Below are 27999 nucleotides of genomic sequence, written 5' to 3'. Positions count from 1 at the left end.
TACAAAGTGATTAACAAAATGAAAACATAATATGCCAAAAACTTAGGTGATTCAGCCAGGGCAGTGATTCAAGGGAAATTTGTAGCTATAGATGTGTAGAATTAAAAAGAAATATTGCAAATAAATAACCTAACTTCCAGCTTAACATATTACAAAAATAAGAGAAAATTAAACCTGAAACAAACAAAAGTAATTAAATAATAAAGATTAGGGAAAATATAAATAGAGAATAGAAAAATAATAGAGAAAATCAACAAAACCAAGAGTTGGTCTTTGAAAAGATCAACAAAGTTGACAAAACTTTAGCTAGACTAACCAAGAAAAAAGAGAGATGACTCACATTACTAAAATCAGAAATGAAAGAAGAGACATTATTATCAACCTTACAAAAATAATTTTCAGAAAGACTATAAGAGAATACTATAAACAATTGTATGCTGACAAAATGAATAGTCTAGATGAAATTGACTTGTTCTAGAAAAAGACGAAGTACAAGAACTGACTGAAGAAGAAATAGAAAATCTGAATAGACCTATAATAATAAAAGATGCTGAATTAATAATCAAAAAACTATCCACAGGGCCAGCCCCCTGGCCTAGTGATTAAGTTCATTGTGCTCCCCTTTGGTGGCCTGGGTTTGGGTCCCAGCCACGGACCTACACCGCTTAATGGTGGCCATGCTGTGGCAGTGACCCACATACAAAATAGAGGAATATTGTCAAGGATGTTAGCTCAGGGCCAATTTTCTTCAAGCAAAAAGAGGAAGATTGGGGGCCAGGCCCATGGTTGAGTGGTTAGGTTTGTGTGTTCCACTTTGGTGGCCCAGGGTTTTGCCAGTTTGGGTCCGGCGTGGACCCAGCACTGCTCATCGGGCCATGCTGAAGCAGCATCCCACATGGCATAGCCAGAAGGACCTACAACTATGTGCTGGAGGGCTTTCAGGAGAAGAAGGAAAAAAATAAAATACAGAATGGCAACAGATGTTAGCTCAGGGCAAATTTTCTTCAGGAAAAAAAAAAAAACTACCCACAAAGAAAAGCCTAGGCCTATATGGCTTCACTGGTGAATTCTACCAAACATTTAAAAAAGAATTTACGTCAATTCTTGTGAAATATAGAAGAGAAGGGACCACTTCATAACTCATTTGATGGGGCCAGCATTACCCTGATAGTAAAGCTAGATAACAACATCATGGAAAAGAAAACTACAGAAAAGTACACATTATGAATACAGACACAAAAATCCTCAATAAAATACTAAAACGAAAGCAGTACATTAAAAGGATTTTACACATGACCAAGTGGCATTTTTACCAAAAATGAAAAAGTGATTCAACATGTAAAAATCACTCAATGTAATACACCATATTGATAGAATGAAGGGGAGAAACATGATCATCTAAATTGATGAAGAAAAAGCACTTGACAAAATCCAACACTCTCTCATGATGAAAACATTCAACAATCTAGGAATAAAAGGAAATTTCCTTAATCTGACTAAAGGAATTTATGAAAATTCACAGCTAACATCATACTCAATGGTGAAAAACTGAAAGTGTACCCCTTAAGATCAGGAGCAAGACAAGGATGTTCACTCTTTCTGTTTCAATTCTTCATCACACTGGGAGCTCCAGAGCAATTAGAAAAGAAAGAGAAATAAAAGGAATCTAGCTTGGTATTGAAGAAGAAAAAGTATGTCTATTCTCATATGACATAACCACGTATATAGAAAATAGTAAGGAATACACACACACATACACAAAAGAAAACTGTTAGAAGTAAGAAACAAGTTGAGCAAAGTTGCAGAATACAAGATCAATACACAAAAATCAATTTTAGTTCTAAACATTAGCTATCAACACGCTGAAAATGAAGTCAAGAAAACAATTCCGTTTATGATCATATCAAGAGGAATAAAATATTTAGGAATAAATTTAACAAAAGAAGTGCAAGCCTTGGACACAGCAAACTGCAAAACATTGTTGAAAAAAAATGACCTAATGAAAGACAGTCCGCGTATTGTATAAAAGCAAGAGACCAGGTGGCCAGCCCTGTGGCCTAATGGTTAAGGTCAGAACATTCCACTCCGGCAGACCAGGGTTCCTGGCTGCAGACCTACATTGCTAGTCAGCCCTGCTGTGGTGGCGACCCACATACAAAATAGAGGAAGATAAGCACAGGCGTCAGCTCAGGGACAACCTTCAAGAAAAAAGAGGAAGATTGGCAACAGATGTTAGCTGGGGGCAAATCTTCTTCAGGGGGGAAAAAAAAAGCAAGAGACCAGAATAGCCAAAACAATCTTGAAAAAGAAGAACAAAATTGGAAGACTTGCACTTCTCAATTTCAAAACTTACTACACAGCTACAGTAATCAAAATAGCCCTCACATTATTACAGTTGTAATAGCTTGCTCCTTGCCCATCCATACTAAAATGAAGACTACCAGGAGAAAGAAATGATCACAGAGCTCCCTGACAGCTGTCTTTTGCCTCCAGTTAAATATAAATCAACATCTGAGGACCACCAGAAGGTGAGGAATATCTGCAGCGTGAAAGAAAATGATCAAGTTTAAAAAAATAGAAAAAAGAGACAACCAGATATTATGTACCTTCTGGCAGATATCACCTATGACATATTCTGGCCCAAAACATCAAATGTGAATGTAATCAAGCCTCTCCATCTCACTCGAATTCACAGAAAATACAGGAGCTTTTTACATAGCATTGCAATCAATAAGGTCCAAACTGTGGGAGGCTCTTCCCCATGTTCTTAAAAAAATAAATTACATAGGGAGTAAAGAGAGAGAGAGAGAGAGGAAATTACTAGCTTAAATGAGACTTAAGAGACATATAATTTAATTGCAATATGTAGACTTTACTTGAATCCTGATCAGGACAATCTTGAAAAACCACACACACATGCACACACACACACACAAAAGGAGCAAATCATGGAAGTGTTTTTTTTTTTTTCCTTTTTCTCCCCAAAGCCCCCTGGTACATAGTTGTATATTCTTCGTTGTGGGTCCTTCTAGTTGTGGCATGTGGGACGCTGCCTCAGCGTGGTTTGACAAGCAGTGCCATGTCCGCGCCTGGGATTCGAACCAACGAAACACTGGGCTGCCTGCAGCGAAGCAGCGAACTTAACCACTCGGCCATAGGGCCAGCCCCTCACGGAAGTTTTTAACATACACTGGATATATGATGATGTGAAGGAATTTTTATTACTGTGGTTTATGAATTTCTTAATTCCTTATCTTTTAAAGGAATAATGAATTATTTATGGATAAAATGATATGATGTATTTAATTTTCTTCAAAATAATTCACTTGGGGGGATAATAAAGGATTCAAATGATACAAGATTGGCAGTAAACTGATCATTGTTGAGACTGGGTGAGGGGTACCTAATACATGTAGGTTCATTATATGACTTTTTTCTACTTTTACATATGTTTGGATTTTTCCATAATAAAAAAGTTTATCAATTAAATTAAGATGGTATACCAGAAAAAAAGGGGACACATATCCTCTGTTAGGCACATCACTGTGGAATTTCACATCTCCCAAGATTCAGAGAAGATTCTTAAATCTTGCAGAGAAAGAAAAAATAGTTTGCCCATAAATAAACAAGAATCAGACTGGCAGCAGACTTTTCAAGAACAATAATGGATGTTTGAAGACGATGAAGCAAGACTGCCAAAGTTCTGAAGGAAAATTCATTTTAACTTAGAATTTTCTACTCTGCTAAAATATCTATCAAATGCAAGACGAAAGTTTGCAAGAACTCAGGAAGTTTAGTTCTCATTCATACTTTCTGGGGATGTTGCCTCAGCACCCTTGGAGCAAATTGAAAACGAAAACCAAGAAAGACACAGGTGTGATTTCGAGAAGAATGTGGCAGAAGGACGCAGATGTGTCTTCAAGAAGAAAAATGTAATAAATTCCAAGCAATAGGAAGAACTGGTAGGGATATTCTAGAAAAGATACATAGAATATATCATATATAATATAGATAATATACATATAGATATATAATATAGATATAGATATATCTCCACCACGAAGCAGACTTAGAGAATAAGCAGTTCAGGTGGGAGGGTAGAGGGAAGTGGAAGGGATGTCTGACGTGTTTGAGCATTTTGAAAATACCATTGCTTTCTCATTTAACAGATTTTTTGGAGCACTTGGACAAAACAGCAGTAGGTAAATAGAAAACAAAGCAAATGGAAAATATTAGAGAATGATTAACTCTAGGTAAAGCAAAAAGTTGTACATAAAAGAAAGCATAATCATAGCATACTACTTGGAGCAATTGTGGAACATATTTATAGACTCATAATACTGTAAATGCTAATATTGATTTGCCCAAATATTGTGATATAATCATATTGGGAGGATATTAGGAGGAAGAAAGGGAGCTGATTAGTAAGAGAAGGTATTAGCAAGCTAAGCCATCATCTACCATATCAGAAAGTTAATATATGCCACCTAAAATCGATACCTTAATAAATTGTAGTATATACATACACAAATACATATAAAAACATGGAAGTGAAGTCTAGAAGAAAACTCTGTAAGAATTTGAAGCGTTACTTCTAGGGAGCAGGACTGGGGCAGGTTGAGTAGGGGTGAGGCAGAGGATTGGTACTAATTTAATAATCCTTTTACTATTGTTTAATGTCCAAAATACATCAAAAGAGTTAACAAATAAAATCTGTCAAGTAACATTTTATTGTTAATGAATTTATCAGACCCTTTTTTCAAAAGGACTTTTATTGGAGTGAAATCTGGAGAGACCATATAAAAAACAAGAAAATTTCACTAATTTCTTTAATCCACACTCTTGGTACTATTTCTGGGACTCAGTCCTGGGCCCCGGCCTAGCCTGCCCGTTCTTATCTTACTCCATAGTGTTTACGATTTTATCCACAGCTAGACTTTCAGTTACTCTCCATAAACTGATGACCCTGACATTCTAACTCTAGCCTGGACCCAGGACTAGAATCTAGTCTGAACTTTCTCACTAACCAGCCGTGCAAATTTGAGGGAGTCACCTCTTGTTGGCCCTCAATTGCCTGGGCTGTAAAATGAACTACTCAGATGAAGTGATCTCTTGGGCCTTGTGCAGAGGGGAGTGGTGACAACAGAGACACATTTGTATGGGCCGAGTTGTGGTAGGACCCCTCCTGAAATGTTGATCTGGAGGGAGAAGTGGGCTCATGGGGCATTAGTGCTGGCATTCTGGGATAAACATACATATCCCAACATCCTGGAACCTCTAGTTCCCGGTTTTCTCCTAATGCCTGAGAATTTGAAACTGCTGCCCTCTACTGCACTGAAATAACCCTACCGGGAAGGCGTCAAAGGCCTCCAGCAACCACAGGCAGCCAGGACCAGGCCTCCAGGAAGGCAGCTGACTCACAGGAACTAGCCTATGATGCACCCAGAAAATAAGTGAAAGATCAAGCCATAAAAATCTGCTTAGGCAAATACATTCTGCTGCAGGGCTTCAGATATGACCTCCTCATTATCCTCAAGTTTTGCTTACTCCAGGGCCCCGGACAGCAGGGCAGACTGAGGTAGGACAAGCAGTGGTGCCACTCTAGACGGCTCCAGAAACAAGCCCCCTGGGGTGTCATTGTTGGAGGGTCAGTGAACTATAGGTACAAAGATAGAAGGGTGAGGCAAAAACAGCTCTTTACTAATAGATGTTAGTCTAAAGAGTACTGTGGGCCTTTAATTTGATCACCATTTGCATGTTCTCATCTGTCTGATTGAGAATAGGCTAATAAGCAGAGCAGTTAGTCATACAATTTTGTTCTCTGCCGGGGTAGAGTTTTCAACTTCCCCCTGCAACCCAAAGCATAGATTGTAGATTGTGGTTTTTTCCTTCTCACTCCCCAGAAGCAAGTTATCGAGATTCCCATCCCATTTCCCAACAGCTCAATAAGTGGAATTGGATAGAATTTAGCGTCCTCAGGCCCTTTTCTCTGCTAAGACAGGCTGACCAGTGCCAAATTCAGCCTGCCAAATGCACTGCCCCTCAGTGTGTCTTTTATGAGCAGCGGACAGATGTGTGCTGAGACTATAATAAAGGGAGGGGAAAGAGTATGAGAAAAACTTTTCCACTGAAACAACTACGCTTATCTAAATATAGCCCAATTCTACTCTCAAAGTCGATTAGACATTCCCGGAACTGGTCTTTGCTATTCCCTGCAACTAGACACACATGCACGTGCGCGCACACACACACACACACTTTCCTGTAAATAAAGAGGAAATGTAGTGAGGCTCAAGAACCGTAACTGGCTTTGGGGCTGGTGTTGCATAATCTTGTCCTGATTCCCCTTATTCTCACACTAACTTGAACGAGGCCCTGGTGACAGCCATCTGGTCCTGATCATCAACTGGTTTCTCTCTTGTTGTGCTTATGACCCTTCCTCCTTTGACAGTGCAGGCAGAACCCGTCTCTTCCCAAATGGCCTTTCACTTGGACTGCTAATCATGAAGTTCACTGAAAAATAATTGTTCTCCCTTTTGTTATTCGTTTTTTCTGTTCCTGCTCGAACTCGATAGCTTAAGAATTGAAATGCACAACTGTTTCATTCCTTTTCTCCTTCAAAAGCTATAGTTGGTGCATGCATAGAGCGCTTTTCAGAAAGCTGTTGGGATTAGGAGAAGGCATGGCAGGAAGCAGATAGTATAGTATTAAATCAGGGGTTTTAGAGTCACGTGGACTTAGGTTTTAATCCCACTGTATCACCTACTAAACTATAGAATCTTACGTAAGTTATTTAAATTTTCTCTTTGACCAATGAATTATTTTAAACTTGAAAAGCATACGGGAGTAAGATATCTATTTTTCTTCTTAATTGAGGTATATCTTCAAAAGTAAAATGAACAAATCTTAAATGTTCAGCTTGATGAATTTCTAAAAATGTAAACACATCTGTAACCACTGCTGGTCATTTTACGGAATATTTCCAGCACACAGGAGGCTCCCTTCTGCTCCTCGCTCAGTAGCTCCCCTTTCCATAGATATTACTATTCCGACTTTTTTCACCATAGATTAGTTTTGCTAATTCTTGATCATGATATAAATGCATTAGCATAGTGTGTATTCTTTTGTGTCTGACTTCTTTCTCCCAACATTATTGCTAGGCAATATGCTTAGTTTAGGTTTAACTTTTTAAGAAACTGCCAAACTATTTTCCAACATGACGGCACCATTTTATATTGCTACCAGCAACAACATATAAGAGTTCCACATCTTTGTCAACTTTTGGTATGATCAGTCCTTGTAATTCCAATATATGTGTCATGGTACCTCATCATTATGGTTTTAATTTCCATTTCACTAATAACAAATGAGGTTCAGCATCTTTTCATGTGTTGATTTGCTATCAATATATCTTCCCTAGTGAAGTATCTGTTCAATTCATTTGTCTATTTTTAAAATTAGTTGTTTTCTGGGGCCAGCCTGGTGGCGCAGCAGTTAAGTTCGCACGTTCCACTTCTCAGTGGCCCAGGGTTCGCTGGTTCAGATCCCGGGTGCGGACATGGCACTACTTGGCAAGCCATGCTGTGGTAGGCATCCCACATATAAAGTAGAGGAAGACGGGCACAGATGTCAGCTCAGGGCCAGTCTTCCTCAGCAAAAAGAGGAGGATTGGCAGTAGTTAGCTCAGGGCTAATCTTCCTCAAAAAAAAATTAGTCATTTTCTTACTGAGTTTTGAGAGTTCTTTATGTATTCTGCCTATAAGTGCTTTATCAGCTATGATTTGCAAATATTCTCTAACAACCTATGGCTTATCTTTTCATTCTCTTAACAGTGTCTGTCAAAGAACAGAAGTTCTTAATTTTGATAAATTTCTATTTATCGTTTTTTCCTTTTATGGATTGTGCTTTTGGTGTTATAGCTAAGAAATCTTGGTCTAAACTCAGGTCACAAAGATTTTCTCCTATGTTTTCTTCTAGAAGTTTTATGGTTTTAGGTTTTACATTTAGGTCTAGGATCCATTTTGAGTTAATTTTTACATATGGGGCAAGGTATGGATAAAAGTTCCCTTTTTTGCATACAGATATCTAATTATTCCATGATCATTTGTTTAAAAGACTATTCTTTCTACACTGAAATGCCTTTGTACTTTTGTTGAAAATCAACTGATCATATATGTGAGGGTCGATTTCTAGACTTTCTACTCTATTCCATTCATCTATCTGTCTACTTGTCGTCATTACCACACTATCTTCATTACTGCAGCTTTATGAGAAGTCTTGAAGTACGATGTAAGTTCTCCAACTTTGTTCTTCCTTTTCAAGGTTGTTGTGGCTTTACATTTCCATATCCACTTTAGGATCTCCTTGTTAATTTCTACAAAAAAGGCTACTGAGATGCTGAGATTAAGTTGAATCTATAGATCAGTTTGTGGAGAATTGACATCTTAACAACACTGAATCTTCTGATTTCTGTAATTTCACTCAGCAGTGTTTTGTAGTTTTCAGTATACAGGTCTTTCATAAATTGGTCATATTTATCCATAAGCATTTCATGTATTTTGATGTTATTATAAATGATATTGATTTTTTACATTTCAGTGTCTGTTGCTAGGATATAGAAATACAATTCATTTTTGTATATTGATCTTGTGTCCTACAACCTTGCTAAACCAACTTAATAGTTCTAATAACTTTTACATAGCTCCCATAGGATTTTCTAGGTGGGTGATCATGTCATCGGCAAATAAAGACAAGGGGTTGCCTTTGCAGATCTCCAGAGTTTTCTTTGTGCAGCTCTCTCTTCTCCAGTACTCTGCCCTATGAACTCTAGCCATCTTGGCTTCCCCAGTTCCTAGCTCCATCTCAACTCAAGGAGACTACTAGATTTTTCTTGGTACCTCCTTCCTGTGCTATGGACTAAAAATTCTCTCTAGACAGCAAGCTGGGACAATCATCGGGCTAACTTGACTTGTGGCCCATATCCCAGGGAGCACTGACCTTCACTGCCTGATGTCCAATGTCTTCAGTGCCATTGTTTCATTTATTTTACCTGGTTTTTTAGTTGATTCAGGTGAGAGGGCAAATCTAGTCTCTGTTTATTACACCTTCATTAGAAGTGGAAGTTCCAACAAGTCTCTCTTAAGGTCCAGAGAAACAAACCAATAGTATGCATAGATACATAGAGATTTATTTTAAGGAATTAGCTCATGTAATTGTGGAGACTGGCAAGTCCAAAATCCATAGCATAGGCCAGCAGGCTGGAGACCCAGGGAAGAGCCAATGTTGCAATTCAAGTTTGTACAGAGTTCATTGACCTCCCTGCCTTCCAAGGACACTGGGCCTGGGCCCTACACGAAGGAATATGTCTGGGCTTGGGGCCAAAGATGGACACTTCGGCCCTCACTCTAAGGCACAAGTTACAAAGAATATGTCCTGCATCATGTTCCTTGTCTGGGCTGGCCAACCCGACAGGCACCTGACTGGACTATAGAAACATCCCATCCGTGGGAACAAGAAGAAATAACTCAAAGTATCCAAATTTCTGAAACCCTGAGTCAGAACCCAGATAACCTTAGGATAAAAGGGAGTCACAGGCATATAACAATTGGAAGTCTTGCTGAGGAAAGGACGCTTTGCCTCAGACCTGGACAATCGCCACTCCCACCTGCCATACAAACTATTGGGACTTCCCCGGCTGATTGTGGTGTGGATGTTGTAAGTACCGATTTGTTGTTCCCCTTTATCCCTGCTCCTCGTTCTGTTTCCCTTTATCAATAAACTTTGATTGCTTAAACAACCAAGTAGCCTTGGCGGTACCTGTCATTCCTTGCCCTTTGCAGCTGCGGGCAACAAAGTTCAAAGGTCGTCTGCTGGCAGAATTCCTTCTTGCCCAGGAGAGGTCAGTCTTTGTTCCATTAAGGCCTTCAAATGATTGGATGAGGCCCACCTACATTATGAAAGGCAATCTGCTTTACTCAAGGTCCAACAATTTAATTGTTAATGTTACCCCAAAACACTCTCACAGAAATATCCAGAATAATGTTTGACCTGATCTGATCTGAGCACCATGTTCCAGCCAAGTTGATGCAAATTAACCATCACAGTAATGTAAAGAAAATAAATCATTACATTAATTGTTACAAACCAAGATTTTTAGCTTAAGATAAAAAGAGACACAAATATAAAATCAAAGAAGTAACTGATTTTTAAAAATTGAAATTATCAGTATAAACTTACATCATATTTTTCTTTTTCAAAACAATTTATTTTCTAGTTCAGTCCTCTAAGAGTGTAGAACCTCTAGCAATAAATACTTCTAGTGCCCAGATTGTAGTACCTAAGTACCATTTCCTACTAAAAGGAAACAAGGCTTTTTGGAGAAGTGGCTTTCTTTGGCAAGTGGAACTTCTATCCCAGTGCTAGGCACCACTGGGTACCTCTCTCTTTAAAAGACTCGCAACTTCATTTGAAGGTGACCTCATTGAAATTTATAGGAATTATCCAGATTTAACTTGCCCTGGGTGAGACACAGACTCTGGGAGCATACAGAGAGGAGTGTGGGTGCCACAGTTCCTAGAAACTGACTCCTGGCACACCCCCTGACTACAGTCATTATTTACACTCTCATCCCAGAGAGGACTGGATCTTTCTAGAATGTAGTCTCAGCCCTTTGGTCTAAGAGTGCAAGCTTGATTCCACAAGTAAATTTAGATTTACGAACCTAAATCTTCATTGCAAGGATATCCCCTAAATAAAGTCAGAAAAGTAAATATGTCCCAATAAGTGAGTTAATAAATATATTTTATAAAAAATCTAAACTCATTTAAAAACAAAACAAAACAAACTCTGTCCAGGGTAGGGCTGGAAATGTTTAAGTTGGTCCTGAGACATCTTGTCATACTAGAAAGCAAAGAAGCTACAAAAGAATACTGGCGTTCTGTCAGAAGGACACGGGAGCCGGTTCAAAGGGGCTCACTGGCCAAAACTAATAATGACTGTAATGGATGGAAACATATCAAATATGTTTTTAAAAATCCATGAGTTCGTAATGATATTCAGGATGGGGGAGGACCCCACTGATCACCTGCGGACAGTGCTAGGATATAACTCGTTATTCTGGAAACTGAGAAAGGGAAAGAAGCAAGCATTTATGCTGACCTTGTTGTATTAAGTAATCAAATAGTGGATAAAAGTTTTTCTTTATAGGGGCCGGCCCCGTGGCCGAGCAGCTAAGTTCGCACGCTCTGCTTCAGCTGCCCAGGGTTTCGCCGGTTGGGATCCTGGGTGTGGACATGGTACCGCTCATCAGGCCATGCTGAGGCGGCGTCCCACATAGCTCAACCAGAGGCACTCACAACTAGAATATACAATTATGTACTGGGGGGCTTGGGGAAGAAAAAAAAAAGTTTGGCAACAGTTGTAAGCTCAGGTACCAATCTTTTAAAAAAGTTTTTCTTAATAAAGAAATCTTGCTAATAAATACAAAAGAAATGATAGGAAAATATCCATTTTTCAGCCCTTAATGAAATAATGGATCTAGGAAACACCGATCACTTGCTGTTAAGATATTAAATGAAAGGTTGATATGGAACTTTATAAGGGCTGGATCAGGATGAAACACCTAAATTAAAAACACTGATGAATCTTACATCACAAAAAGAAAGACAACTATGTGCCTTATAATTAGATTCAGTAGGAAACATGCAGAACCATCTATGAAGTATTTTTTATTTAAAAAAAAAGAAAGCCTGAATCTGATGAAGCCTCAGATACAACTACGATTTTCAAGAAATATGGAAGATAGAGGGAAATATTAAAAGACACCATGGAAATGAAATCCAAAATCTACAAAATGACACTGGAAAAATAGCCAGGTTTTCCAACCAATAAATATCAAGAAAAAAAAAAATTGAGAGGACCTGCATAGGTTAAAAAAACTTAAGAGATATAACAGTCAAAGGCAATAAATGGACTTTAGAACCTGACTCAAATAAATCAATATTAAAAAGACATATATGTGACACTTGGAGAAATCAGAACAATGGCTGTATATTAGCTGATGTCTTAGTCTGTTCAGGCTGCTACAACAAAAATACCATAGACTGGGTGACTAGAAACAGAAATTGATTTCTCCTAGTTCTGGAGGCTGGGAAGTCCAAGATCAGGGTGCCAGCAGATTTGGTGTCTGGTGAGTTTCCACTTCCTGGTTCATAGATGGATGGCCATCTTCTCGCTGTGTCCTCACATGTGGAAGGGGCAAGGGAGCTCTCTGGGGTCTCTTTTATAAGGGCACTGATCCCATTCATGAGGGCTCACCTTTATGACCTTATCACCTCCCAAATGTCCCATCTCCTAACATCGTCACATTGAGGGTTAGCTTTCAACATATGAATTTGGGGAGATGCAAGCATTCAGTCTATAGCAGATAATATTAAAGAATTATTATTCATTTTTAAGGTTTTTAAGGTGTGTGGCTATATATATAAAAAATAGAATTCTCTCTCTTAGATATATACTCAAGTATTATACAACATATAGAATTGATTTTAAAGTAATTCAGTGGAGGTGTAGGGGGGTGGGAATTAAATGAAACAAGATTAGCCAACACTAATTGTTAGAAACTAAGTAACAGAGGGTCATTATTCTGTTCACTACTATTGTGTATGCTTGAAAATTTTAAATTCAAAAATAAACAAAAAGAGTAGGTCTCTGGATTCAGACTCTAGGTTCAATTTTCAGCTTTACTCCTTACCAGCTATATAATCTTAAACAATTTACTTAGCCTCTAAGGCTGTTTCCTTATGGAATGGACAATAAAAGTTCTCACTTCATAGGAAAGTAATAAGGATTAAATGAGACAGTCCAGTGCTTGACGCAATGCCTGGCTCAGGGTGAAGTGCCCTAAGATGCTGTTGGCCATAGATATCATTACTTGATACTCACTCGGTATGTTCATGAGATTTAATCTCTCCTCTGTCAAATTTTAGACCTTTTAGAAGTATATAAACTAGGAGAAATTTTAAGCTTAAAGGAAACCTATCAAGTCTCATTTCAATCTTATTCGTATCACCTATGATATATATTTTACTGTATAAAATATATGTTATGCGTTCTACAAATCATTTTGTAAAAAAAAAAAAAAAACTTTGTCCACTAGAAGAAAATCTGAGAAGAAAAATTTCCTGAGAAGCACTGAGATAGAAATAAAAGAACTGATGTGGAAACAATGAGTCATGAAGATATAATGACAGACTTTTTGCTCTTACGTTATCCTTCTTTGCTCAGAACTTTGAAAACACTGTCTATATAAACATATTTGGTGTCACCACTGACTCATTGAGCTTCTGGCAAGCCTTTTGGGCCTCCTGTCTTTATGAGGGCCTAATATAATATTGAATTCACGTATTACACCAGGGGGTGCATATTAAGCCTCCTGCAGAAAGGCTTTATCTCAAAGTGCATTACCTCAAATTCATACAATATATTTGCTTCATACATCCTTCTGAATTAAGACAAATATTTCACAAATAAGGCAGCTCCAAGTAATGCCACAGTCAGAGATAATGGCATATGAAGACCATTCTGCCTTACACTACACACTACAATGGTGCACTGTCAACATTCCATCATCCGAAGGTATGTTCACATTCCCCCAACTTCACCAGTCAGTTTTACCTCCAAGTTCTCTCACAGCTGTACCTAACTGGTTACTGTGCATACCCTTAGTTTAGTTATCCTTCAAGCCTTTATAAAAGGTAAAACTTTTTATCATGAAATTACTAAGAATGCATCATTCAAAAATTTATGAGAGAAAAACCCCACCCATGACGCCATCGCCTTAACACGTTTTTTTTTTTTTACTTCTCATTCAGCCTGAAACTCATAGTATTTTAAAACCAAATTATTCACTAACATTCTCTTCTCCCCTACCACCCTCACCCTTGTTTTAGGACATGCTGTGAGTCAGAGAGGAATAACACTTAGAAAGAGCCCTAGCTGGGGTGGTTCTTTCTAGCAGCCTAAGATATTTGCACAACGGAATCATCCCCAGAGTGCCTGTTTCCTGGCCCCATCTGCCCATCCTGTTTATGCCATTCTTCTCAGCTGAAGTGTTCTTCACTCTCTGCCTCCCCTTGTCTGATTTTTCAAAGCCAGATCACATTCAAACCCCTTTTTCCCTCTCACCCCTGACTGTTGATTTCTAAACTAAGTCTATACCTGCAAGCCAGTGAGTCTCACTCCTAGCTGCCCTTTGGAACCATGTACAGCAGTGCTTTTTATAAATTAGCTGCCCAGGCCCTCCACCAGACTGGGAATCACCAGCTCTGGGATTGGAGTATCTTTTTTTAAAGTCTCTCCAAGTGATTCAGAGGACCCAAAGAGTTTGGAACCCATTGTTCTAGCAATGACACTTGTCCTGGTCAGGTGTCGCTGGCTCCATCTTCCATTCTTTTACCACTATCAGTATATCCCTTAGTATTCTGAAGAATAAAGCTCACAGAAGACATATGTATTTGGTTCCCGGCTTAAGCTGTTCTTGCTCTAGGAACGCGGGCCTGTCTCTCCCTCTAGTTCATGTTCCCTTTTTGCTGCCATCCCTGAACTTTGGATTAGTCTCCTGGAATTCTCTTATGGCAGTGGTTCTCAAATTTTAGTGTGCATCAGAATCACCTGGAGGGCTTGTGCGAACACAAATTTCTGGGCATCACCCACAAATGTGTAATGTAGTAACTCTAAGAATTTGCATTTCTAACAAGTTTCCAGATGATAGTGATGAAGCTGGTCAGCGGGCTACACTTAGAAAATCACTGTTACAGGTGTTCTAATTAACCCTCTAAATTGGGCATCCCCTGGCAATTTGACGAAGTTCAGTGACTCCTTCGTCTCCCCAGAATAACAATCAACCTCCCTTCAATAATCCATTTCTGAATCAGAATACAAATTTTCATTTTAAGGCAATTAAATCCAATAAATCAGAGTTAAATTATTTGAGTGCTTACTAAGGGCACAACATGGTTCTGATTACTAAAAACCTCACTAATTTTTCATAACACATTAGATTTAAGGTATATTTTCTCATTAGAACATTAACCTGTGAACCCAGTTTGAGAAGGGAACAGCGCTCCTCTCAAAATGATGGGGTTCTTTGTTGAAGAGTTCTGCCACATCAAACTCCAATTCATAATGACGACCTGTAACTGCTACTGAAATTAATTCCCTACATTTTAGCACTAAATTATCTTTCCATTCTAAGTGAGTTAATTTTATCTCTTTAACTAGAATGCAAGCTCGGTAAGGAGAGAATCTATGCTACACTTTTTATCCCCTGAAATGCTGGACATGAGACAGGTACTCAGCCCTTACTGGCTGACTCATTCATTCATCACTTCCCAATGTGCTTTTCCTAAACCAGGGCTCTAAAGAGGCCATGAATTGCAAACGCATCAGTCTCAGCCAGTAGAAAAACAGATTTCCAAGCTAACTGAATGATTTGTGTTTGAGTCATGCTCTTGGATCATGCATGATTTTCCTTTTCCTTTGCCTTTTTTTACCTCGATAGCTGAGATCTGACTGGACCATGGTGAATCACCAAGAAAAAACACTGGAGACAGTAAGCTCGAGTTAGAAATGAAAGCACCTATTACCAATAACAGCCCAAACTTCCAGGAACAGAAGGACCAGAATTTGAAAATGGAATTACTTTTGTCCATCTTCCAGATGTCACTAATAATTCCTTTTAGACATCAAAACTGGGTCAATTTCAAGAAGCAAGAGGGACACTGAGGAACAAAAATCAAATATTCAAAGAACACACCTATTGGGCTAATTTAATGTTACTTTGTGACTATCAGTAGAGTTATTAACACATAGCAAGGGTGATTTCAACCAAACTCAAAAGTCATTATTAACTCTCACATAAATTCTACCATGCTGTTGCCAAGTGATTCTAACTCCTATTTTCATAAACATTTTACCCAACTCTGCATTTTCAGAATTAGAACAATTATTTAACAAGGACTTAAGAAGATACATAATGTTACCACGTTATAATTCCATGGCTCAGAGGCTCTGAGACTCTTTGCCCTTAATGTACCCACTGTTCCCAGCCTCTGTTCCTCTCCAATAAAAACCACTACTACCATCCCGTGCTGCCAGTCCCCCCTTCCCTGGCATTATTAGTATGATCTTAACGATGGGGAGAGAGGAAATGGCAGATGGAGGTTCAGAAAAAAGGAAAGCATACCATTCAGGTGCTAAAAACTGCAGTTTTGTCCTCACAATCCATTTGGAGCTTGTTCTGATAGAAAATTCAAACCTCACAAATCTTTTTGAGAAATGGAATGGATAACAACAGCAAAATTGGGCTGTTATTGAAATAAAACAGAAAATATGCTAGACACACTATTTACCCTTAGCACAAGAAAATAAATTTAAATAGATATATCATATACTCTTTAAAAAAGTAATTCTTAAATGCTGTACTTCTAGAGAACAAAGGACCCACCCATGACATTCCACCTTGTGACAACTTGTCAGTGGAAAATAAAATTTACTAATCTCTTCTCTAAACATAATTTTCATTTCTCCAGATGTTAATTTTTATGCTTTTGGTCAATACTTAAATGCTATAGAAAATGCATTTATAAAGCTAAATATTTTCTTGCAAACTGCATTTTAGACATAGAGAACCCTTACTAATGACCAATGATCTATGGCCCATATTTAAAGAACACCTTTGTCTCTTTTTATAATACTCTAGCTGAAAAAAAAAACCAAAAAGTAAAGAAATAAAACTGGAACAGTAGTGATTAACTTACCTGGGGAAATGCAGGAACTATATTCTTTTGAATTCCTAAGTGCCACCAAATATTTGGGTAAAAGAGGATAAACCAATGATATGAAACAAGGTTTCTCAATGTTGACAGCATTATTTTGGGTCAGATAATTCTGTGCTGTAAGAAGCTGTCCTGTGCATTGTAGGATGTTTACCAACATCCCTGGTCTCTATTCATTAGATGCCACTACAACAGTACTGCCCTCTCCATTGTGACAACCGAAAATGTCTCTAGACATTGCCAAATGCCCTTTTTGAGAGCAAAACCATCTTTGGGTAAAAGCCATTATTTTATTTATTTATTTATTTTTTGAGGAAGATTAGCCCTGAGCTGACATCCGCTGCCAATCTTCCTCTTTTTGCTGAGGAAGACTGGCCCTGAGCTAACATCCGTGCCCATCTTCCTCTACTTTACACGTGGGACACCTGCCACAGCATGGCTTGCCAAGCGGTGCTATGTCTGTACCCAGGATCCGAACTGGCAAACCCTGGGCTGCTGAAGCAGAATGTGCGAACTTAACCGCTGCACCACTGGGCTGGCCCCCTCAAAAGCCACTATTATAAAGTGATAGGAGGATAAAGTCCAAAGTTAGATATTCATTAAAAAAACTATGACTCTGCAATCTCCCAGAAGTATCCATTTGGCTTTTTGCAGTATCTCAAGGTTTTTCCCAGGTTTCATATTTTCCCAATGGAATAATTTCCTCAAGGTACAAATGACACTCCAGAGACAAGAAGAAAAGTTTATTTTACTAATTGTTTTCTTAAAAAAATTTAATTTTTGATAAAATAAAACAAACTTTTAGTACCATAGAAATCTTTCAACATGTACAATGACATATTATTACTATGTACAACTTTGAAAACAAATGCTTCCAGCTCCAAGTAAAGTGATGTTGAACATCCCAACTATACTCAAGCTGTAGGAAATTCCCTAGATGGCCGATGTTTTCCTTGACTTGGAAAAAAATTATACAATTGAAAAATATAAATAAGACCTTCAATAAGTTGAGAATCATAAAATTGCTTTCTGAAGTTCAGTCATCTGGATCTTGGGGAATACGTAATAGTTGTAAGAGTTCAACAAGCAAATGAAACTCTGTGGATATTCAAACTTGAGTTATTCCAGGAGAGGTGTGGTAGGTTCACAGTAGGTCTATCAAAAATAAAAGCTATTCTTAGTGTGGCGGAACTTGGTGTCTGGTTCATATACCATTCTTCACCAGCTCATGGACTCCATTCTCATCAATGATTAAAGGTGCATGGAATTCTTTATCTGCCACATAACTTTCTAATCCCTAAAAGAAGGGTTGAAATGAAACAGAAAATTGGTGTACAGTAGTCATGCAATGCTGAACTCAGTATCTATAATAATGATTTAAAGCATGAATGCCAAAAGCTGGGTTGAGATACAGAATTTAAAAGTTAATAAAAATCTCTTTAGTATACTTTTTAAACTGGGCTTAATGACCTATTTATGGAAGCATAAAACAAATGACAAAAAAAGAAAAATTATTCTGATTGTATTATAATTTCTAAAGTTAATAAGATGATAGTCATTCTTTCTATAATCATTACCCAGTAAAGTTAATAACCTTCTAAGCAAGGTGGCTGTCTCTGATGCTAGAACTAAGCAATCTGACAAGGATCTCCAAAAAAAATACTACATATTAAAATAGCAGGGACCCCTAAATCCCCTGATGTTACAAAAAGTGAGAGTATATAAACAAAGTAGACCCATTGAGAGGAAAAATTACATTGCATTATAAAGAGCCAGATGATCTGTCTAAAAAGAAGGCTATTTTTTTTTTCTTTTGGTGAGGGTGATTTGCCCTGAGCTAACATTGTCGCCAATCTTCCTCTTTTTGCTTGAGCTAACGTCTGTGCCCATCTTCCTCTATTTTGTGTTTGCGACACTACCACAGCATGGCTTGATGAGTGCTGTGTAGGTCTGCACCTGGGATCCAAACCTGCAAACGCCAGGCCACTGAAGTGGAACATGCGAACTTAACCACTATGCCACCAGGCCAGCCCCTAGGCTAATTATTTTTAAAGCCCACTGCATTTCAATGTATAGGTGAAATGGACTAAACATTAAACATTCTGTTCATGGCAACTAACCCACTTATGGGATAGACGCAAAGCTGTAACAGGAATTCTCAAAGAGAAGGATTCAGAACAACGCAACTTCTTGGCTCATTCCCAGGATGAGCTCCTCAGGGCCAGGCCATCGGAAAATGCTGCATCCTCTCTAAGGGCACCTTTACTTAAACATATAACAACATCAGAACCCTACTTTTAAAAAGATAGAGGAAAAAAACAAAGCAAACTTACTTCTCCAGCATAGGAGATAAGAGGAGAGATTTCACACTGTATTGGTACATCGTTGGCATCCTTCAAGCTAAGGGAAAAAACACACGTTAGAGATTTTGCTTCCCATGTTACTTGCCAGAGTGAAAGCACAGAGGGTAACTTTCCTCCAAGAAGCTTGTAGATAAAGTTCTGCTGGTTAAACAAACAGAAAAGATTCTACCCTGACGATCACTAAATTCCCTGAGGATTAAGTTAACATGAAATTGTCATGGTCCAAAAGACACTATTTGGGGCAAGTGCCAATAATTACTAGCAGCTATTCAAAGCACTTCCCCAATACTGACACACTTATCCCCTAACGTATATCTCATTTTTTATCATTTATAACTTTTAAAGTGATAAAGTGACTATTTATAGGATATATACTATGTTCCAGGCCCACTGCTAGTGAATCCTTTCTATTTCATTTTAAACTTGCCACAACCTTGAGAGCTGGTATTAATGCTGACAAATATTCTAAAGCTGCACTGTCCCATACAGTGGCCACTAGCCACATGTGGTTACTTAAACTCAAAATTTTAAAAATTAAAATTTTAAAATTCAGTTCCTCAGTCATAATAACCACATTTCCAGTGCTCAGTAGCCATGAATGGCTAATGACTATCAAACAGGACAGCACAGATGTAGAACATTTCCTTCATTGCAGAAAGTTCTATTGGACAGTACTGTTCTAAAGGTCAGGCAAATTATTTCCCACTACATGTTTTTCTGCCCAAATCTCCTAGATTAGCTGAGCTGATTTATTCGATGTTTCAAAGTGCTTCTCTGTTACTTTCACTGAAGTCCCTCTTTAAAGAGCGAAGGCAGAATGCCCCCAGTGAAGGCAAGGCCAAAGTCACCATCTGCTTCCTCTAAGTCACGTTTCTAACATTTATAGGCAAAAGCAATCCTGACTTTCTAAATGATCTAACACAAAAGTCAAGAAATAGTGTTTTTAATATGTTTAAAGTCATTAAGACCTCTAAGTTTTTCACCATTTCATGAATCTTACCAATAGGACACAGGGCACACAAAACTCCAGTCTCTTGCAACCTCAAACCATAGCTCTCCTTTGTTTTACCAAATATGTAGTTTGACACTTTGGTGGAGTCAATAAAACAAGAGGGCTTCTGAGGTTAGCCGTGCCCAATCTTTCTCTAACTAGAACTATCTAGCTAGCATTTAAGGTCCTCTCTACCCTACTCCAACTGACTTGTCCCGCTACTTTCCACTCGAACCAGCCCAGCTGCACACACTGTGCTGAGTTGGAGTATTCCAAGTCATCCTCAACTACCGTCCCTTTGACGATACAAATCATACCCACCCTCCAAGATCTAGCTCAAGCCCAACCTTCCCTTGACCACTGCATTTCATAGTGATCGCTCTCATTCATTTATTTAAAAAAATAATAAATTTATTAGATCTCTGCTAAGTCACTGCCTTCTAGGGTAATTATTATTTACACCACACATTTGACACATAAACACATACCACCTGATGATGTTACTTAATTTTTACGTATGTGCATCTTGAACCTCTCAGTATGCTGTAAGAAATGACTTATTTCTCTTGTGTAAGCTACTTCAGCACCCGGGATTCTAACAGTACATGAGGGTCTGTAAGCAGGTCTACAAATGCTCATCGGCTGAATGAACTATGAGGGTGGACAGATGAGTAATTTGGAAAAAAGATGAATTAAAAGAATCGGCACTCATATCTCCCTGGGGGCCGGTCCCACGGCTGAGAGGTTAAAGTTCCACTTGCTCCACTTAGGTGGCCCAGGTTCACGGGTTCAGATCCCTGCTGTGGACCTACTCCACTCACCAGCCATGTTGTGGAGGTGTCCCATATACAAAAAATAGAGGAAGACTGGCACAGATGTTAGCTCAGGGCTAATCTTCCTCAAGCGAAAAAAGAGGAGGATTGCCAATGGATGTTAGCTTAGGGTGAATCTTCCTCACCAAAAAAAAAGAGAAAAGAAGGGGCACATGTATCTCCAGATTTGTGCCAGATTCTATCAAAAGAGCTCAAGAGATCTGGTCCAGACCCTCTGGGGCAGCTCAGAGTCATATTAAACCAAATGGGAAAAATGAGGACCCATTCCACTGATCAGATGTATACAGCCCAGTTTCATCTGAACCTCTGAGGGATTCGGCCTGCCAGGATCAGAAGCTGGTTTTGAATCCAAGGAACACACAGCTGACCTAAATATAACTTCCTTTCTAGTACCACAAAGATACTCCAAGAAACTAAGAAAGTCAACTTTAATAAACAAAGTCAGATGCCAGGGAGGCGGAAAGACAGAAGCTACCATCACTGAATGCAAAATCGCAAGAGATTCGCAAATTAGCACAATAACAGTATTGTCCGCCAGTTCTTTAGCCAAGCATCCTTCTGGTAGCTAACACTGTTCAGTAGGCATTAAGGCAAAACATATAAATAATATTGTTTTGTCAAAACTCAGCATCCTTGCTTTCATTCTTTCAGAGTGTCTCCAAGCTGTTTCTTCCCTCTTTTACATAAAATACTTCCTTTTCATTTCTCCCTTTTAAGTAATCTTTTTCCTACTCTGTGAGACCATCCTTTAGTGCTAAGAATTTCAGCAAAAACTATTCTAACTCCATGATCTCATTTGGGGCCAAACTTTTATTGCAGTTTATTAATTCTACAAATGGCTAAAATGAAGTAATGGGGAGGTGCTAAATAAGAGAACTCAGATGAGAACTAAATAACGTTTACAACTTTTGTATCTTAACTGAGATAGCTGGAGGTTGTTTTCCCTTACATAATTAAGAAACTATTTTACTTGTTAGGTTAAAAGCTGTGGTTCAATGAGAAGGAAATTTAGGGCCAAAAATTTATTTCTTAAATTATAAAAGCAGCTTGCTCCCACATATTAAAAATGATGGATGGGACAGAAAACGACAAGGGGCTCTGCATCCCAGTTCGCATAGCCTAAGAGGCAATAATCACCTATGGCTCCCATAAGAAACCAGTCAGATCTGTGAATCTACTTCCTTGTCTACAGGGCCACATACCAGAAACACTGACACTCACAGGGACTTGTCTCCACAGGACAAAGATGAGTGGCACAGGCAGGAAAAAACACATGGATGAAACTGACATCACTGCCACTCTATTTCTGAAATAACTCCCATCTCTAGGTCCTTTGCCCTGTACCCATTTCCCCAATTATCTTCAAATTCCAACTAAGCCTAATAAACTGTGAAACGTAACAAGAATATCAAGCTATCTCGTTAGCTATAAAGACAATGGCTTTGTCAAACTCTGTCAGTACCCAGATGAGAGGCTGTGTTACTTCAATCTAAAAATTATCCACCATTAAGACAAAAAGATCCTCTCTCTAGGACCAAGATAGTAACTGATGAAAATTAACATGCAGAGACCAAAGAGGGCAGCTGTTAGTATGAGAATAAATCAAAATAACAATTTTCTCCACATTAAGAGCCACCAAATGTGTCAGGAACAGTTAGCCTTTCTACTGAGAGCATATATCCAATTCAATAAGACACATCTTTGGAATGTTATTTTTATCCAGCTTATGCTTATGCTAAAAAGGGGAAGTTGGGATCTAAATTTGTTCTCCCTGGCCTATTGCTCTAGATTTTATCTATCACTTGTAAATTTGTCACTAGAGGCTCAAAAACCTATGGTCAGATTCTTTAGTAAAGCATGCTCCCCACTTCCAGCATGCACTGAGATTCTGAGTTAGTGTCATCCAGACAGATACCTGCCACCAAGTAAGCAGTACACCCCAACCAAAGCTTCAACTATCCACCCAGACCACCGAAAGGCAGCACGCTAAACTACGAGGCCAGTTAGTACGGAGGGAAGCACAGCCCCATCACCATGCGCTGCAGGCAGGGTGGCATATTTACTTGTGATTGACATCAGCTGTGATGGTCTCTGACTTTCCATTTGTAGCACTGCTATGTAGGAATAAATAAGCATTAATGGGAATGGAAACAAATTAAACAATAACAATGAAGTGGAATTGCAAAATATACTTGACAGAAAGGCATATATTTACGGTAAATTATAAACTTGGCAAAGGAGATCCGAGAGGGTACAAAACAAACTCAATGGCCAAAGATGAAGCATGAGGACAATCTGACATGCCACAGAGCAAGCCTGTTGACAACACAGAGCCTGAAAGTGGCCTTGGACTATGAGACAACTTACTACAGCTCTTTCTTGTGAAAACACAGTTACGGACCAGTAAGTTCCAATGCCCCATTTTCTAACATTTATCAAAGTACTCTAGCCCTTGTGTGCACGCAGCCAGCCATTTTATCCCTTATGAATATAAATTATATGGCAGAATGGTTTTTACACAAGTACAAAAACACTAAATGATTTAGAAGGGGGGAATTCTAGGTGCCAATGCAGGTTTTTATTATAAAATATAAGCTTTAGCTTAAAAGTGCTTTATCTCAGATCTGAAATGCTACAAGTACTTTCTTTTTTAACTTCTAAAATCCCAAAGCATTTCTAAAGCTTGCGTACCCGTGAATGTAGGTGGCGTTCACTCCTCTTCCCGGCACCTCCCTCAGCGACCTGAAAGTGCCATGGTGAGAACTGGGGTGGGCCTATGTGGGCAGCAGGTCTTTTGAGGGGGTCTCATAGATGGCACTTGTCATGAGGTTGCAAATTTATGGGCAGCAACAACCAATCCTCTGCCCTGTGCTACAGTGTGCCGCTCCTGGGCTTTAACCACATGGCACACCAAAAGAACCACCTTCTGCCCATTTTTCAGGAGGAGCCATTCCAATGACATGGTGGAGATGTACCCAAAGAAACAAGAAATGTAGAAGGTTCCTCTTCAAGAGGAAGTAGAGTTATCATTCTCTTTGTAATGGGCAAAGCTGTCATTATTTCGCTTTAGGAACTGCCCACATCAATACTTTGCTTTTTTAAAAAGATATAGGAATACATCAGAGAGGAGAAAGAAGTCCAAGAGGAAAAGTCCAGGAAGCATTCACACAAAAGAGAAAAGATACTGACCGGGGAATTGCTGGAAGGCGAGAGCCATTTTCATCTATAAAGTGGCCCCCTGCGTTGAGGACCCAGCAATGATGAAGGGACAACAAGGCATGCCGCGCAGTAGTGGGGTTGTCCTTCCCGTTCTGACTGTCTGCATTCTTTAGTGGGGAAAACTCATCTTCCCGTAATACTTCATACACCACAAACTTCCTAGAGTGGAACCATACAAAGACTGCTTTATTATGAAATGAAAGTGCACACACAGCTTCCAACACCTCTCCACATAGCTAAGCCTTTGGTCATCGATAATAGGCTCTCTTAATGCAATTTCAAATGAATGCTGAAAGAAATAATGCTGGTCCCTGGACTAAATAAAGTTGGATTCTCTTCTCTAATGCCAAATGAGAAATTATTTCTACCCCCAAATATAAAACACTTCATCTGAAGTGAGAAAGATTAGAAATCTTAATGCAAAAAGATCACATTGGTCTCTGTTCTGGAAAAAACAAACCGGCAAAGAGAATGATTTAGAAATGTATATGGGAAGATTAATCTTATATATAGCTAATTTGTCTTCTGTATTTTCATACTGGTCAAATTCTGAGACATGTATCTCAACATCAAATGTGATCTTTTATAGAGAGTTATATAATTTAAAAACATGTTCACTGAAACATTTACTCATAGGTCAGTAAGACATCCCAAACACAAAATGAGCCAATTCTCTGTCTCAACCTTTTTTGGCTCTCAGCCAAAATAAGTGGCTTTAACAGTTTTGCAGGAAAGCCAGATAATGAATTAATGGATATAAAGAAAAATGTACTCATGGGCAACTCAAACCATCCTCCTGGATTGGTGATTTAAACCTAGAGAAGGATGATGAATCTAGACTATACACTCCATCAAAAGGCCACATCTGACACATATGCTATCAAATGTTTCCTGAAAATAGGGCCCTGCCTAAGAGAGTAAAAAGCTACATTTCAAGAGATATATTTAATCTTACTGGTGCTGTTCAAAACATACTTTGCAAATTGGAAGATGTCAAAGACAAATTTTTCCATCTTTATTCCATTTGGTTTGTCTGGCTTAATTAACTGTCCCTGGGAATCCACATATGGAATCTTCTTTTGAGCCACGTGGTGCTGCAACTGAGGTTCATAAACACTAAGTAGGGAAAAAAAAGACAATCACTTTCCAAATATAAAATGCCAGAAAATCTGATAATCATAGTCAGGAGCAAATGCCCCAAAGTCAGTACTAAGATTTTCAAAATGAAGAGCATTTGTTAAGTTTCAGTTCATATTTAAATATTAAATAAATAGATTTCCCTATTCATTTCAAGTTAAAAAAATAAAATAATGATCTCCACGTGAAAAAATACATAGCTCACACCAATGTCTCTCCCATAGGTTCCATGTCTTTAGTAATATGTTCTACTCTTTGCCCCAACTTTCCCAGCTGAGATCCCTTCCAAGTAGGGGACAGAAAGATTACTATGGATTAATCAACAACAGCTATAAACTGCATAGTGGAATGGGAAATATTTTGGAACTGGAGTTGATATTCTAAAGTAAAGCGGAGTAACTTTTTTAAAAGTAGACAGTCATCTGGAGTGTCTAAAGCTACCAAAGTGAAGAATCAGATAATGAGAACGTCCTTCATTTAAAAGCCTGGTAGGATAAAACGGCTCTTATTTTATCCTTAGTGGCACTACCATGCTGATTTCCATCCAGGTCTCAAGTTCTTTTTCTTTACTCTCTAACGCGCTAGTTCCTAAATGCTAGTCTGGGAACCAGCTAACTTAAATTATGTGGGCAGCTTTTTAAAAATACAGACGCCCTGGGGCCAGCCCTGTGGCATAGCGGTTGAGTTCCGTGTGCTCTGCTTCAGAGGCCCAGGTTCCCAGGTTCGGATCCCGGGCATGGACCTCTACTGCTACCGCTAGTCAGCCATGCTGTGGCAGTGACCCACAAATAAAGTAGAGGAAGACTGGCACAGATGTTAGCTCAAGGCTAACCCTCCTCAGGAAAAAAAAAAAAAAAATACAGACACCCTGCATCTACCTCCAGAAATTCTGATTTAGTAGACGTAGGGCAGATATCTGTATTTTTAAATGTTTCCAGTTGTGGTAGAGAGAGGGTGTTTCACTTCTTATTCTTTGCTTCACCAGAACCTAGAGCAGGTGGATGGGAGAGAGGAAGAGAAGAAAAGGGCGAAATGCTTTGGATTCCAGTTAATGCACTGGGGAATGGGTGCATTACACCCTATGATACATCTTTCTAAAAACAACTACAATGTGAGATAAATCTCCATTTGATAAAGGGGATCCTCACGAAAGAAAAATTCTGTAGAATATAGATTTGGGGTGTCTTCCTACTTCTCAAGTGACTTAGTTTCTGACTAATAATAAATGAAATTTTTAAAAGCCCCCATCTTGCCCATACTTGACAACATCTCTCAGAAACGGTACGGTGAAGAAATGGTTAGCAATGTTCCCCGCGTTGAACAGGAGTCGTCCATCCGAGCTTCGTTTTTGAGCTGTTGCCAGCGAAATCTCACTATATTCCACCACCTGGTAGACTCCATCTACTCGGCACACCACTCCAACGGGTTCGGTGGGGTTCGTTTTCTCTACCACCTGCCCACCAAAGAAAGCCAAGAGCAGAGGGAGAATTTAATCAAACACTACCTGGAGATTTGCCTCTTTCAAAGGCCACGTTTACAATTTTGCTTACATTGGCTCTAAGGTATTAAGTCAAGAGGAATCTCTAACTTTAGACAATCACCTATCTAACTTTATATTCTTGTGACAGACTACTTTCCAACCAGAAATGAGGTAAATTATCTCCTTCTTATTTATCACCTAACTAAACCACGGAGTAGAAATTGACAGAGAGCCCAGAGGAAATCACATTGGACTGAGAATAATTAAACGGCGAGTCTACATCTCACCAAATATCTTTTAACTTTATTATTTAATTTATCCTTAACCACATTCAACTACTTGGAGAATAAGTGAAATGAAATTTCTCCAGGATTAACAAGACAAAAAAAGTAAGGCATCCTGCCTCTCTGTTTACATTGCCCAAATCATTATTTCATTTGAAAGGGGTGTTTCTTTCATTTTCATTCATGAATACAGCGTATTCCTCGCTTTTCAGAGACTTGGCTAGGAGGTAGAGGGATTGGAGCAGGCAGGTCTCTGAGCTCCCACTCCAACTTCAATTGGAAAAGCCCACCCATCTTTATCTGTTTTGCATGCTTAGATTTTGTCTGAAGAGATTCTATGTTTTAAAAAACGTTTGAAAACCAGTGGTTTGATAATCTGTCAATGGCTCTAGCCTGGTAGGGAAGCCGAGAGAAAGGTGTGTATCAAAATCAGAGGGAAAATGTAAGAGTATGTAATTAAAAAAAAAAAAAAACCCTCACAGGTGATTCTGATACCCCACCACCCTAATCCCACACATCAGTGACAAACTGAGTGTTTAGAAGAAAATTACGAAAGAACTGTATGCAATGCACTATATAAAATCAACATTCAGCAGAAGAATCAAACAATAAAAAATATCACAAGATATTGTTTTGTTTGCCCTGTTCACTTAACAATTCAGCCTGCTTCAGAGTATTTTGAAATATCTGTCCCCAATTTAAAAAGTCTATCCTAAGTATACACGAAATTGTATCAATAAAGTTAAAACTTTTATTCAGCAGCTGATTTCTTAAAATAAACACAGCCAGCAGCAGTCTCTTCCAGACAACTAAAGCCACTATTGAGAACTGTTTTCACAGCAATTAGAGATATAGGC

General features: G+C 38.7%; 1 protein-coding gene across 4 annotated transcripts in view; it reads right to left on the bottom strand.

The window, feature by feature from the left end:
• Window positions 1–17563: 17563 nt before the first annotated feature.
• The window catches only part of UAP1 (UDP-N-acetylglucosamine pyrophosphorylase 1), a 34852-nt gene continuing 24416 nt past the window's right edge, over window positions 17564–27999 (bottom strand). The window contains exons 6-11 of one of the 4 annotated variants that reach the window (XM_046682450.1): window positions 26638–26831; window positions 25217–25357; window positions 24212–24400; window positions 23086–23136; window positions 19169–19235; window positions 17564–18132 (exon numbers count right to left, since the gene is read on the bottom strand). In XM_046682450.1, the coding sequence (XP_046538406.1) occupies window positions 18040–18132; window positions 19169–19235; window positions 23086–23136; window positions 24212–24400; window positions 25217–25357; window positions 26638–26831 (735 nt within the window). In that variant the 3' untranslated portion in view covers window positions 17564–18039. Of the gene's footprint in view, window positions 18133–19168; window positions 19236–23085; window positions 23137–23163; window positions 23765–24211; window positions 24401–25216; window positions 25358–26637; window positions 26832–27999 lie in introns of those variants that run through there. The other 3 variants (XM_046682451.1, XM_046682452.1, XM_046682453.1) reach the window with 3 other exon arrangements.

Source organism: Equus quagga, chromosome 13 (genome assembly GCF_021613505.1).
Source record: "Equus quagga isolate Etosha38 chromosome 13, UCLA_HA_Equagga_1.0, whole genome shotgun sequence".
In the NCBI taxonomy this organism is placed as follows: domain Eukaryota; kingdom Metazoa; phylum Chordata; class Mammalia; order Perissodactyla; family Equidae; genus Equus; species Equus quagga.
Note: the sequence above shows the minus strand (reverse complement) of the source record. Positions and strands in the feature narration are given on the sequence as shown.